The sequence below is a fragment of the Pituophis catenifer genome, unplaced genomic scaffold (assembly GCF_029215685.1).
Source record: "Pituophis catenifer annectens isolate HBS135680 unplaced genomic scaffold, rPitCat1.0.hap2 SCAF_4, whole genome shotgun sequence".
In the NCBI taxonomy this organism is placed as follows: Eukaryota; Metazoa; Chordata; class Lepidosauria; order Squamata; family Colubridae; genus Pituophis; species Pituophis catenifer.
The window spans coordinates 69,879,797-69,894,975 of NW_027256884.1; the positions used below are offsets into that span (position 1 = coordinate 69,879,797).

At 36.2% G+C, this 15,179-nt stretch overlaps 1 protein-coding gene across 3 annotated transcripts in view; it reads right to left on the reverse strand.

Moving 5' to 3' along the window:
* The window catches only part of MED14 (mediator complex subunit 14), a 94,500-nt gene that overhangs the window by 67,290 nt on the left and 12,031 nt on the right, over positions 1–15,179 (reverse strand). For all 3 annotated transcript variants that reach the window (XM_070944223.1, XM_070944222.1, XM_070944221.1), the window contains exons 4-7: positions 11,938–12,111; positions 10,940–11,069; positions 10,069–10,197; positions 9,668–9,775 (exon numbers count right to left, since the gene is read on the reverse strand). In XM_070944223.1, coding sequence (XP_070800324.1) covers positions 9,668–9,775; positions 10,069–10,197; positions 10,940–11,069; positions 11,938–12,111 — 541 coding nt within the window. The remainder of the gene's footprint in view (positions 1–9,667; positions 9,776–10,068; positions 10,198–10,939; positions 11,070–11,937; positions 12,112–15,179) is intronic.

Genomic DNA, 15,179 nt, shown 5'->3' on the forward strand with positions numbered 1-15,179 from the left:
TCTGCTCTGAAATGGCGCGAAGCCGTTAGATGAACAAATTCCCCAACACAAATGCAATAATGACGCAATTAGCTCAAAAAAAGAGTGGATGTCTCAGGACCGATGGAACAGTCACACCAACACGCCAAAAAAAGAGGCAAACGGCTATTTGAGTCAATTGCGAGGCAATACAGGGAAGAGATGAGCCACGGCACCACGAGGCTTCTCTCTATTCCCTCAGCGCGAGGCTGAGCAACACAGCCTCCCACACGCCCTCTTCTCCACTTAAAACACTTAGAAAAACAGCAATATGCACCCAGCCTCTGACTCCTCGCCACAACCACATCAATAATGCCAATAACGTCGGGCTTCCAGTCTGGCTTCCATCGCCACCAGACGGTCCTCTGAGACCGCCAGCCCCGTTGCCTGTAAAGAGCTGCCTTTACATCTGAAGGAAATGTGAGATAGAGCAGGCGAGGGCAGGTAGAGCCCTCTGCGAAGTCCCCAGAGTTTTTTTTTTACTCTTGGGGATGAGCAGGTTGTGGCTCCCTATTTCCGCTCGCCGCTGCTCCGGGCTTCGGGAGAACTCTGCCTTTTTGCAGAGCTAGGCGCTGGAACCGGACCAATCAACGAAATTAACAGATGGACTAATTAAAAAGGATGAGATTTGGACTTGGGACCCTAAATCGCAAGTATTTTTAATGATTTTACAAGCGTTTTAGAGTGAAGGAAAAAAAAAGTTTAAAATGGCGACTGCTGAGGCTTGAGAAGAAGAAGAAAGCCGAAAGTAAAAGTCCTTCCGTAACAAGCTACAAAGTAGCGGAATAAACAGTGCTGGCTAGAATCTGGAAGAAAAATATCTATTTTAAGTTTCTTTTTTCTTGGAGATTTGTACTTGATCTTGCTTGGGGAAAAGTTTTCTTTCTTTAAAAAGAGTTTGTGTGGCAGGATGGCGTTAAAACCAATAAAGCCTGACAAACAAGCAGTGGGGGGGAGGGGTTCCCCCATTTACAATTATGTGAACAAGCTCTGAGCTTACAGACTCAGCAGAATGGATTTAATTTAAAAGAATTTCTCCAGGAGGAAATGGCAAGATATCACGAGACTGTGAACCAGAAACTTGAAAAATTTAGGCAAGAAATTAAAGAAATGATACAACTAAAGTATGATAATTTGCAACGAAAGATTGTAACAGTGACTAATGCTTTTTCAGAAATTGTTATAAAGATGGATACAAATATCAAGTTATTAGAGTCCAAAATGGAGGAAGTTGATGATAAGATTAATAATTTGGACAATAAAATACAAATAATTGAAAATGATTTGACAAATATTCAAGACAATAGTTTAGAAGTAAAGTCTAAAAAGGAAGCTGCTCACGAGACTTACAATGCAGAAGATATAAAGCAAGGGATTGAAAAAGAAATTACAATGATGAAATACAGGCTCACGGAATTTGCGGTTAGAATGAGAGGGTTACAGGAAAATAATAGAGATGATTTAAGAAAAATATCTGCTCAAGTTCTTGCCGGGATTTTAAAGGTTCATCCTGAGGAGGTATCTTGTAAGATTGACAAGGCTTATAGAGTAAATTCTTGGATTGCAAAGCAAAGGTAATTGCCTAGAGATGTGGTGATTTACTTCACAGACAAAGAAATAAGAAATGATATTGTGCAAAAATCTTTTAATTCTACTCTACAATTGTATGGAAGAAAGATCTGGATATATAAAGAGTTGCCGCCTAAGATTCTAAAAGATAGAAAGAAATTTGGATTTTTGGTGACTGAGCTTAAGAAACAAAATATCTCATTCAGGTGGGACGTTCCAGTTGGTATAATACTGAGATATCAAGGAGAAAGATATCAGCTAAATACTGTTGAAAAAGCGGACGAATTTTACTACAAGGTTCTCCAAAAGCAAAATCAACAAGAGATAGAAATTCAAGATAAGCAAAAGGAAGTGGAAGTAATGGAAAAACAACAAGTTATAGAGGTCCCGGTAGATGAGCCGCTTCTGGATTCTCCTTCAGAGGTCTCAGCTGGACTATTTATAAATACAAGAGAGGCGGCTCTGGATTCTAAAGTGATGACTTATCAAGTTACAGACCAGCATGGAAATCAATCAGTTGATATAAAACTCATAGAACCAGAATGGAGATTTAAGCCCAAAAGCAAAACCAACAAGATCAAGTTATAGATCAGCATGAAAACCAAACAGTTGATATACAATTTATAGAAAGGAAATCAGGATGGAGATCTAACCCACAAAAAGTCAAGAAAAGAAGAAGCAGGTCACACAAAAACAAAAACTTTTAAACCAAACAACAGTGTAATGCCAGTTATTTAAGAGATGATTGAATACATGAAAAGATAGTTGAGGCGAAGTATTGGTTTATATTATCCTGAGGAGAGTGACAGACTTCTGCAGTGCTGTACTTTTGGGATGTGAAAAGGGCCTTAAACTGAAATGATTGGAACTATCTTTTTTTTTTTGGACTTTGATAAATATACTATGTTTATGCTGAGCTACAAGGCGAGAGAGTTATGGAATTGGGGCACGCAGATGATCTGGCTGTTACCCTATTATGGTGGTTGGAATTAATAATTTGGATAAAAGACACCTTTACAGACACTATATGGAATGCAAATATAAATAAATAATATAAAATATAAAATATAAATATAAATATAAAGTCACTCAGGTGGTTGTTTTTTTTTTTTTTTTATGAAGATATTTGCTATTGATGGGGGCAGATGGTAATTGAAGATACCGAATATACTGTTAGAATTAGGATGTGATGTTACCCTAACATGGGTAATGGAGTTTACAATCCAGCTGAAAGACATTACAGAAGATATCATATGGATTACAAGCTTAAAGTCTTTTTTAAGAGGATTTTATTTATATAAGGGAATATTTTTTAGTGGTGTGGGCAGAAGAATAAAGATATTACGAATTATTAAGTATGGTAGTCTTGTAGGAAAGTGGGTGGAGACAGGTTAGTTTATTGATTGTTTAGTTTAAGAAAAGGGATATTATGTTTAGATATGAATATATGTAAAAGATTTGAGTTAAGAGATATAACGATGGGGGTGAAGGAAATGGAGACTATGAATTGAATAAATGTTAAATTAGGATTTATTCTATAGTTTTATAGCGGAAGGTTGCTTTGAAATGTTATATTAATATACATAAAAGATTTGATTTAAGAGATATATGTATGGGGGGGTAGAAAAAGGGTAGATTATGAGCAGAAATCACTAAACTGGGAGATATAATAATATTATTATGCTAAATTAGGAGTTATTATATAATGTTATAGTAGAATGTCATTTTGAAATGTATAGTATAAGGGGGATATGATAATATTATTAGAAAGAAAGGGTCAGCATATGGGGATGGAGTAAGGGGATGGTAAAGTATTATATAATCTGTTATGAATTTGGGTTTTATTATGAAGAAGCCACGGGGGGGTTAGGGAGGAGGGGGGGAAAAAAGGGGGAAAAAATTGTATTTGAAAAACTTTTTCAATTAAAAAAAAATGCCAATAACGGCGCGAGGCCGACAACACAGCCCCTCACACGTCCTCCGGTAACTCACGATCAAACCGCTGGGTTGTTAGAAGCGATAAGAGCCGCTGCTGAAGCGAGCGCTCTACAGCTGATCAGCGTTTGGCGAAATTCCTCCCCTCTGCCAATATTCTTTGAAAAGGACTGAAATACAGCGCACAAACAAGAAAGAATTCAATTTTAGAGAGTCCAATGAGTGGAGCTCCAGGAAAACACAAGTATCTGAGGCTCGGACTGAGTAAGGAACTGGGCTAAACAGGAAAAGGAGGTGTGTTTAGTCTAATTTCTTACTCAGTCAGAGGCCAATCGGATGAGGAATCTCCCACTCAATGGACTCTCTAAGCAGCGCAAGGGAGAATTCCAGAGAATAGCTAGAAGAGATAAGAATGCATTCTTAAATGAACAGTGTAAAGAAATTGAAGAAAACAATAGAATAGGGAGGACCAGAGATCTCTTCAAGAAAACTGGAGATATGAAGGGAACGTTTCATGCAAAGATGGGCATGATAAAGGACCAAAATGGCAGAGACCTAACAGAGGCAGAAGAGATTAAGAAGAGGTGGCAAAATTACACAGAAAAACTATATAAGAACGAGTTTAACATCCCTGATAACCACGATGGGGTGGTCACTGACCTCGAGCCAGACATCCTAGAATGTGAAGTAAAATGGGCCTTAGGAAATCTGAGCAACAACAAAGCTAGTGGAAGTGACAGTATTCCAGCTGAGCTATTCAAAATCTTAAAAGACGATGCAGTACAAGTGCTACACTCAATTTGCCAGCAAATTTGGAAAACTCAACAGTGGCCACAGGATTGGAAAAGGTCAGTTTACATTCCAATTCCAAAGAAAGACAATGCCAAAGAATGTTCAAACTATCACACCATTGCAGTCATTTCACATGCTAGTAAAGTTATGTTTAAAATCCTACAAGCTAGGCTCCAGCAGTATGTGGATCGAGAACTACCAGAAGTAAAGGCAGGATTTCGAAGAGGCAGAGGAACTATAGATCACATTGCCAACATACGCTGGATCATGGAGAAAGCTAGGGAGTTCCAGAAAAACATCTACTTCTGCTTCACTGACTACGCTAAAGCCTTTGATTGTGTGGATCACAACAAATTGTGGCAAGTTCTTAAAGAGATGGGAGTACCAGACCATCTCATTTGTCTCTTGAGAAACCTATATGTGGGTCAAGAAGCAAGAGTGAGAACTGGACACGGATCCACTGATTGGTTCAAAATTGGGAAAGGAGTCCGGCAAGGCTGTATACTGTCACCCTGCCTATTTAACTTATATGCAGAACACATCATGAGAAAGGCGGGGTTAGATGAATCAAAAGTTGGAATTAAGATTGCCGGGAAAAATATCAACAACCTCAGATATGCAGATGATACCATTCTAATGGCAGAAAGCAAAGAGGAACTAAATAGCCTCTTGATGCAGGTGAAGAAGGAGAGTGCAAAAGTTGGCTTGAAACTCAATATTAAGAATACTAAGATCGGCCTCTTTCCGCCGCCAGACGATCCTTTCGGATCGCCGCCCCATTGCCTGTAAGAGCCGCCTTTACAACTGAAAGGCAGCTTGAAAAAACTCCATTTCCATGTGGAAATGGAGATAGAGCCGGCGGGGGCAGGTAGAGCTCTCTGCATAGCCCCAAAAGTTTTTTTTTTTTACTTTTGGGGACGAAGCAGACGAAGCTCCCTATTTCCCCCGCCGCCGCTCCGGGCTTTGGGAGACCTCTGCCCATGCAGAGCTAGGCGACAAGAACAAGCCTACAAAAATTAACAGAACAATTAAAAAGGATATGAGCTGGATCTGTGACCCTGAATCGCAAGTATTTTATTCATTTTACAACAGTTATTGAAGAAGGAAAGGGAAAAGGAAAAAAAGAATTTTTAAAAATGGCGACTGCCGAGGCTTGAGAAGGGGCTGAAAGGGAGAGTCCTTCCGTTTCCCATTAAGATACAAAGTAGCGGAATAAATACTTCTGGCTACACTTAAGATAAAGCTCTATTTTTGTGTTTTTCTCTTCCTGGAGATCTGATATTGATCTTGGTTGGAAAGAAGTCCTTTTTTTCTTCTTTGCCTCTCTTTTTTTAAAAAAAAAAATAGTTTGTCTGTGTGGAAATATGGCATTAAAGCTTGCAAAGCCGGACAAACAAGCTGTGGGGGGGGATTCCCCCATTAATAAATTACGTGAACAAGTTTTAAAGCTCCAGTCTCAGAAAACTGATTTTAATATAATTGAATTTCTTTTGGAGGAGATTGTAAGAAGGGATGAGATTGTGAATCAGAACTTTGAAAAATTTAAGCAGGAAATTAAAGAATTAGTGCAATTAAAGTTTGATACTCTGGACCGAAAGATTATAAAAATGGCTAATGGCTTTTCAGAATTTATGATCAAGTTGGATGCAAATACTAACTTATTAGAGTCTAAAGTGGAAGAAATTGAGGACAATTTGGACAATAGAATACAAAAAATTGAAAATGATTTGACAAACACTCAAGACAATAGCTCAGAAGAAAAACCTAAAATGGAGGCTGATCAAAAGACTTGTAATGCAGAAAACATGCAACAACGGATTGAAAGAGAAGTTTTAATGATGCAATATAATTTTACTGAATATGCGATTAGACTGAGAGGATTGCAGGAAAATAACAGAGTTGATTTAAGGAAAATATCTTCTGAAATTCTGGCTGGGATCTTAAAGGTCCAACCTGAGGAAGTATTTTGTAGGATCGATAGAGTTTATAGAATAAACTCCTGGATTGCAAAGCAAAGGCAATTGCCTAGAGATGTGGTGATTTATTTTATAGATAAAGAAATTAGAAATAATATTGTGCAAAATTCCTTCAACTCTACTTTGCAATTGTTTGGAAGAAAGATTTGGATTTACAAAGAGCTCCCGCCCAAGATGTTATTGGAAAGGAAGAAATTTGGTTTTCTGGTGACTGAGCTAAAAAGAAGAAATATTCTATTCAGGTGGGATGCCCCAGTTGGTATAATATTGAGATATCAAGGAGAAAGATACCAACTAAATACTGTTGAAAAAGCGGAAGAATTTTATCAAAAATTTTGAAAATGAACTTAACATCTTTAGGCACAATACAGGATAAGCAGAAGGAGTTGGAAATAAAGGGAAAACATCGAATTACAGAGGCTGTGGTGGACAAATTGCCTTTGGATTCTTTAGACAACTCAGCTGGATTATCTACAAATATGAGAGAAGTGGCATCGGACTCTAACGTGATGATTCATCAAGTCACAGACAAGTATGGAGCAAAAAAGAAATATGAGACACAAAAACAAAACCAACAAGATCAAGTTATAAAGCAGAATGAAAACCGATCAGTTGATATACAACTTGTAGAAAGGAAACTAGGATGGAGATCAAACCCACAAAAAGAAAAGAAAAAAAGAAATAGGTCTCACAAAAATAAAAACTTCTAAATTAAGCAACAGTGAAGCCAGTTATTTTTTAAAAAAATGAATGAATATATGAAAAGATAGTTGAGGCGAAGTATTGGTTAATATTATCCTGAGGAGAGTGACAGACCTCTGCAATGCCGTAATTTTAGGATGTGAAAAGAGCCTTAAATTGTTGAATTGGAATTATCTATTTTGGATTTCTTTTTTTTATTGATAAATATATTATATTCATCTTGAGCCATAAGGCAAGAGAGCTATGCTGGGGCATGCAGAAGATCTGGTTGTTACCCAATATGATGATGGGAATTAATAATCCTGATGAAAGCCACAATTACAACTATATGGAATATAATTATAATGTCACTCGGGTGGTTGTTTTTTTTCTTTTATATACATATGAGGATATTCATTACTGATGGGGGCAGATGATGATGGAGGATTTTGAACAAACTGTTGCACCAGGATGCTATGTTACCCTAATATGGATGATGGACTCAACAATCCAGTGGAAAGATATCAAAGAAGATATTATATGGATTATAAATTTAAAGTCATTGATTTTTTCTATATAACGGAATATATTTTTTTTAGCAGGGCGGGCAGTGGCTTAAAGATATTAAGAATTTGTTGTGTATGGCAATTTTGTAGGAAAGTGGGTGGAAATAAGTTAGTTTACTGATTGTTTAGTTTAAGAAAAGGGATGTTTAAGTGATATATTTAGGGGAGTGGAGAAAATGGATAGAGTTGAATAAATGTTAAATTAGGATTTATGGGGAAGGTTGCTTTGAAATGTTATATTAATATACACAAAAACAAAAGATTAAATGTTAAAGTAGGATTTATTATATAGTTTTAAAGTGGAAGGTTGTTTTGAAATGTTGTAATAATATACAGATATAAGTATGGGGGAGGAGAAAAAGGGCAGATTATTGCTAAATTGGGAGTTATAATAATATTATGTTAAATTAGAAGTTTTCATACAATGTTATAGTTGAATGTTTTTTTGAAATGTATGGTAAAAGGGGGAAGTAATAATATTAATAATATTATTAGTAAGTAAGGGTCAGTATTTAGAGGAGGGAGTAAGGGGATGGTAAAATATTATATAATCTGTTATGAATTAGGTTTTTGTTGTGAAGAAGTCTCGGGGGGGATGGGTGGTGAGGGGGGGTTAGGGAGGAGGGGGGGAGAAAAATGGGGGGAAAATTTGTATTTGAAAACTTTTTCAATAAAAAAAAAAGAATACTAAGATCATGGCATGATCTCAATTCCTGGCAAATAGATGGGGAAGAAATGGAGGTAGTGACAGATGTTATTTTCCTGGGCTCCAAGATCAATGCAGATTGGGACTGCAGGCAAGAAATTAAAAGATGCTTGCTCTTGGGGAGGAAAGCTATGGCAAATCTAGACAGCATACTAAAAAGCAGAGACATCACCCTGCCAACAAAAGTGCATATAGTCAAGGCTATGGTTTTCCCAGTTGCAATGTATGGCTGTGAAAGTTGGACCATAAGAAAGGCTGAGTGCCAAAGAATTGAGGCCTTTGAACTATGGTACTGGAGAAGACTCCTGTGAGTCCATTGGACTGCAAAGCGATCAAACCAGTCAGTCCTAGAGGAGATCAACCCTGACTGCTCTTTAGAAGGCCAGATTCTGAAGATGAAACTCAAATATTTTGGCCACCTAATGAGAAGGAATGACTCACTGGAGATGAGTCTAGTGCTGGGAAAGATTGAGGGCAAAAGAAGAATGGGACGACAGAGAATGAGGTGGCTGGATGGAGTCACTGAAGCAGTAGGCATGAACTTAAAGGGACTCCAGAGGATGGTAGAGGACAGGAAGGCCTAGAGGAATGTTGTCCATGAGGTCGCAATGTGTCGGACACGACTTCACAACTAACAACAACAAATTTGGTAAGAAATTCAGTCTTACATTGTAGCTAAAACTTGCTATCTCTTCTAAATCATAATACTATTCTTGATCAACAGAATAGAAAGTTGTTATTAAGAAGAATGTTATGGCATATTAAAAATCTATATAGAGGGATTATGCTTTATAATAACTGGTTTTAAATATTTCACAAATCCCAAATACAACTAAAATTCTGTGAAATAAACATCCCTTTCAGGTTATCTTGATTTTTGCATGTCTTTGCCCATATGGACTCCTCAATGTGTATGGAGTCTAAGCAAATGAATAACTACAAAGTTGTAATTCTTTCATTAATTTCACAGAAATATATTTTCTTTTTACTGAACCATAATTCTGTGGTAAGCATGTCTTTAACTTTCATATAAAGACATTATAAATTGATTAAAATATCTGAATTGCTCTTCTTTTCATTTAATTTTACTACCTGTTCTTAACCAATAGTTTTTCACAATATAACAGACAAATCGTTCCATTTTACAAGATCTTGATGTAGTGGATTCAGATGCAATTGGTAAAATCTGACTATATATTAAGCACTCCTGGTCATTCAGTTTATACATATATAAAATTGCATTTCCATTTTATGAATGATAAAATAAAAATATTTAAAATCCCTTTTGGGCTGAATGGACATTTTGTTTTAATAGACACCTTTTTTCTTTGTTATAACATTAAATTTTGTGTTTAAAATATATTTTTCCACTAAAAGTATTCTAGGATCCATATCAATTGGGAGCAAGTCTCTTGAAAGGATACGTAGGCAGTTGTACATGTCCTGCAGAGGTTTCTCATCAGCAAACAGCCGGGACTGGACCAATTGATGGATGAAATTAATCTGCATACTATGAACCAAGGCACGGCCATCTATCGTTAAAATAAAATAAAAAGGCTAAATATTCTTAAAAGATGACTTTATACTACTTAAAATGTTGGTTTAAGTGCTATATTTTACAAGAACATAAAACAATTTCATTAGTGTTTGAAAAGTGGCTACCAATACTTCAAGAAAACCAAGAGTGAACTTTCAGAGACAGAAGGATTTGAGATGATTGTGGAATCATTAAAATTTATTTTGATTGAAGGACTAACAAAGTGTACCTCTTGTGGACAAATGTTCAGAAGTAAGCTTTCAATCAGATAATGTCTTTTGGCATTACCTCCAGTTTCTTTATCCTCAACCAGAATTTCCAGTTTGAGAAGGCGCCATGGGACATCAGGATCATCTCCCATCACAGTTAAAGTAGCCTCAAATTCACCCTCCACACGAAACTTTACACGACCATTAGCTAAAAACAGAATTCAATAAAATAAATAACAAAACAAGATACAAAGAAAAAAAAGAAAAACAGATTAAAAAGACCCAAGAATAATTTTCTATAAATTGAGAAGGGTCAACAGAAGAGGCTGCTAAAAAGGAAGATTGGGGAAGAGGTATAGATGATTGCCGACATCATACTACAGACAATGTAATTCTTTCATAATGCCTAAATAGATCTTCTTTTCTAGTCTTCTTTCTTTACCTAAATTCTATCTAATTTTATTCCCTTTTAATTTCCTTACCACTGTAGATATCACTTCTCTTTAACCCAATTCCAACTTGTTTTGAAATTAAAAGGAAAGCTAGCTAAAACACAGGTCCTAATAATTAGAGTGGAATAATGTTCTTCTCCACTTCACTACTAAAGACACATATTCACATCCACTACTTGGTCAAGTTAGACCAAGTTTGGATCCAAAAGCCTGCAGAGCCAGTAGACAGACATATATTGCTACTTTTCCAAGGCCACAAAGGCCATTCATCCTCAACCATTATTTATTATTTTTATTTTCATAAAGCTCATCAGTTGGCAATCAATCAATTTAGGAACTTAACTCAGAAAGAAACAAATTATTTTTTGACATAAAATTTTGTAGACAGGTATCAATAAAGGTTTCCATATCCTTTAGTCATGCTTCGTTCTCCTGAATGTTTGGATTTTTCAGAGATTAAATCTTGTATAATCATAAATAAGTAATTTCAGTTCTTACCTACTGTAAGATTAGCCAGCTGTGGTGGAAGATCTGTGGTTACCAGTCGGTGGCGGAGAATCTGATTTAACTGATGCAACGTTGTTTGTTTCTCAATTTTTGTTATTGGATCAGGAGGAATTATTTTGTCCTGTTGCGGATAAGTGAATTTTAAAATCATACCAATTTAACTTACTCTGCATTTCAGTAGGAGACACATATGATAAAACTTCAAGGACCAACCTTGGCATTCATACTATAGACTAATATTAGTCATGAGTCTAATACTAGGCTTAGCTAAAATATTTACAATAATTTCATGCAATTTTGAAATGAACAAGAGAAATTCAGTGCACTGTTATTAGAACCAGTAAATACAGAAATTAGGATATACTGAGCCTGAGAGATTACAGAACTGTAAACCCAACTAAACTGGTACAAAGTATATCATATCATAAAACTAAATAATTTAATTAGAAATTAATCACAGTCAACATAATTAACAATTAAATAATAATAGAATGATTATTTAATAAAATACTAATAAGCTCAAAGCAATAATCTTATTCAAATGCTTTCATAATTAAACTATTCATCCACAATAACCAGAGAATATTGTTAAATCTAGCCTAATACAAAGTTCTGGAGAAATTTACAAACTACTATTTTATTTATATGTTAAATAATTTATATGGCTGCCCAACTTATATACAGTAAGTCTGGGAAGCTTACAACATTAAAATAGTTTTAAAAAATTTAAAACTATCTTATTTTTAAGTTGGCCTAATAACAATATTAATGTTGTATTTGATAGTGGGCAATTATCATGTATTCCAGCAAGGTGTCTTAAGATCAATGAGAAATATTTGGCATATATTTTTCAGTTAGTGTACATTCTAATAACTAAAACTATTTCAAAAAGGCTATATTCAAAAATGACACAAAGCTATGAAGAAAACTACACTTGCAATAATGTGGGAAGGGCATTTAAAGCCATTTAAAATTGCAGAGTAATTTACCCGTATACATGTTGGCAATCGTGAATAGGATCCAGTTGTCAGCACATCGATAGCATATGGGATAGCAAAGTTTGGCAGACGGGCATGAACCAAAGCATCTCGGGCTAGTGAGGCTAACCGATCAGCAGTGTCCACAAACAGAATAGCTTGTTGATCTAAAAAGCTTGATATCATCTGTTAATATATATATATATATATTTATTAGAGGGGGGGGGAAATCTTTCTCTAATTATTTATTCTTAACTTATCTCTAAAGTTCCTATGAAGCACAACTACTTATAAGTCACCTATTCCAAAAGCCAAGATTTATGGTAAAATAAATATTGGAGTCACTATAAGAAAATACATTATAATTAATGTTAATCTTATACATTATATTTCTTAAGTAAATACACAAATTATATTAAAAAAGTGCAGTTGTTGGATGCACAAGATCATGCATTTGTGAGACAATTTGGAAATTAATTATTGAAGAACCATGGAAAAAGAAGGAGAAATAACAACCTATTAAAGAAATATTTGTATAGTTATCTGGCAGTTTAGCTTGTCTAAGCAGCACTACTACTACTATTCATGTATGGGTTGACTTGTCTAAGAAATCAAGGAAGCAGTGGCACAGAATTGTGACAGGTGACAAGCTCACTGAGAAGGGTAGGGAACCCCATATTGAGAAAACCCTGGCTTCTACCAAAACAGACAGCCAAACCAGGGAATATATGAGAGTTTGCCCAAGCGTGGAAAAGAAAAAGCACATCTAATGTGTGAGAGTTGAAGTCGAAATCAAAAACAAAAGGCTAGATAAACCAATGCTATTGTGATATCTTTATTAGAGTACAGGTAGTCCTCGACTTACAACCACAATTGAGCCCAAAATTTCTTCTGCTGTACACTTGTAAATGGCTCATAAGCTTCCTAACAGACAGGAAGCAGCAGATGAAGCTAGGCAAAATCACATCAGATACTTGTACAATTAGCACAGACAACCCCCCCTCCCCCCGGGCTGTGTGCTCTCTCCACTTCTCTTCTCTCTATATACCAATGACTGAATCTCAAAAGAGTCCTCTGTTAAAGTACTGAAGTTTGCAGATGATACTACAGTGATTGGTCTCATTCGAGACAATGATGAATCTGCATACAGACGGGAGGTTGAACAACTAGCCTTGTGGTGCAACCAGAACAATCTTGAACTAAACACACTCAAAACCGTAGAAATGGTGGTAGATTTTAGGAGAAACCGTCCTATACTACCGCCTCTTACAATACTAGACAACACAGTATCAACAGTAGAGAACTTGAAGTTTCTAGGTTCTATCATATCTCAAGACTTAAAATGGACACCCAACATTAAAAATATCACCAAAAAAGCACAATAAGAATGTCCTTTCTGCGCCAACTCAGAAAGCTCAAACTGCCCAAGAAGCTGCTGATTCAGTTCTACAGAGGAATTATTGAGTCTGTCATCTGCACCTCTATAACTGTCTGGTTTGGCTCTGCAACCAAACCAGACACAGACTTCAACGGATAATTAGTACTGCAGAAAAAACAATTGCTACCAACCTGCCTTCCACTGAGGACCTGTATACTGCACGAGTCAAAAAGAAGGCTGTGAAAAGATCTACAGACCCCTCACATCATGGACATAAACTGTTTCAACGGCCACCCTCAAAATGACACTATAGGGCACCGCACACCAGAACAATTAGACAGAAGGCGTTTTTTCCCAAATGCCATCACTCTGCTAAACAACTAATTCCCACAACACTTCAGACTATTTACTAAGACTGTATTACTATTATTCTTCTCATCCTTCCTATTACCTATCTCTTCCCAATTATGACTATAACCTTGTTGCTTGTATCTCTACGATTTATATTGTTTTGCTTCCTAGTATGATTTGATTGCTTATTTAGTAACCTATGACTGTCCCTAAGTGTTGCCTCATATGATTCTTGATGAATGTATTTTTTTCTTTTTATGTACACTGAGAGCATATGCACCAAAGACAAATTCCTTGTGTGTCCAATCACACTTGGCCAATAAAGGATTCTATTCCATTCCATTCCATTATGTGAAACATTTGTTAAATGAGTTTTGCCCAATTTTATGACCTTTCTTGCCACAATTGTTAATTGCTCAAGGTTGACTCAGCCTTCCATCCTTTCTAAGGTAGGTAAATTGAGGACCCAGTTTGTGGGGGCAATAAGCTGACTTTGTATAAATATACAAAAGAATGAAGGCTATTGCTTAGCGCATTGTAAACCGCCCTGAGTCTCCGGAGAAGGGCGGCATATAAATCAAATTAAAAAAAAAAAAGTGAATTTAAAGTTAGTAACACGGTTGTTAGGCGAATCTGGCTTCCCCACTGACTTTGCTTGTCAGGTTATAAAATCTGATCACATGACCCTGGGACACTGCAATTGTCATAAATATGACTCAGTTGCCGAGCATCTGAATTCTGAACATGTGACTGTGAGGATGGTGCAACGGTTGTAAGTGTGAAAAATAGTTGTAATCACTTTTTCAGTGCTGGTGTAACTTCGAATGGTCACTAAATGAACCGTTGTAAGTCCAGGACTACCTGTATGTATTATTTTGCAGTTTTAATTATTGCACATTACTCTAGAACAGTATTTCCCAAACTTGACCCTTTGAAGATGTATGGACTTCAACTCCCAGAATTCCTCAACCAGGCATACAGGCTGGGGAATTCTGGGAGTTGAAGTCCATGCATCTTAAAATAGCCAAGTTTGGGAAACACTGCTGTAGAATTTGTTTAAAGTGCAATTATAGACAAACATATATTATCAGTATAAAACAAACATTACTAGTTTCTGCCCTTATGTGCATGCGTGAAAGCCTGTGACACACATACCCAAGAGGAGGAGTTTGCATCATGATATTACAGTGGTCAGTTCCTCACCTTTGCCAACACCTTTGTTGTTAAGTCTAAAACTAGGGAGTGGGGGGAAATCCTGAGAAAAAGGTCATAAAGACACAGATCACTTGGGAACAATGAATGCTTTTTTTTACAGTCAAAGACCAATAACTTAAAATGACCTCTAAAACATCCAGACAAGATAATAATATATATAGTAGAACTAATGGTTATAAAAAAGCAATGGGGGATTAATTGCTACAAATGCTAAGGGAGATGAATAACCAATTTTGGCAACTGTTGGCACACTCTATACAAAATTTTGCCACCTTACAGGTAAATCACCTTGGGTGGTTTAGGGATGGGG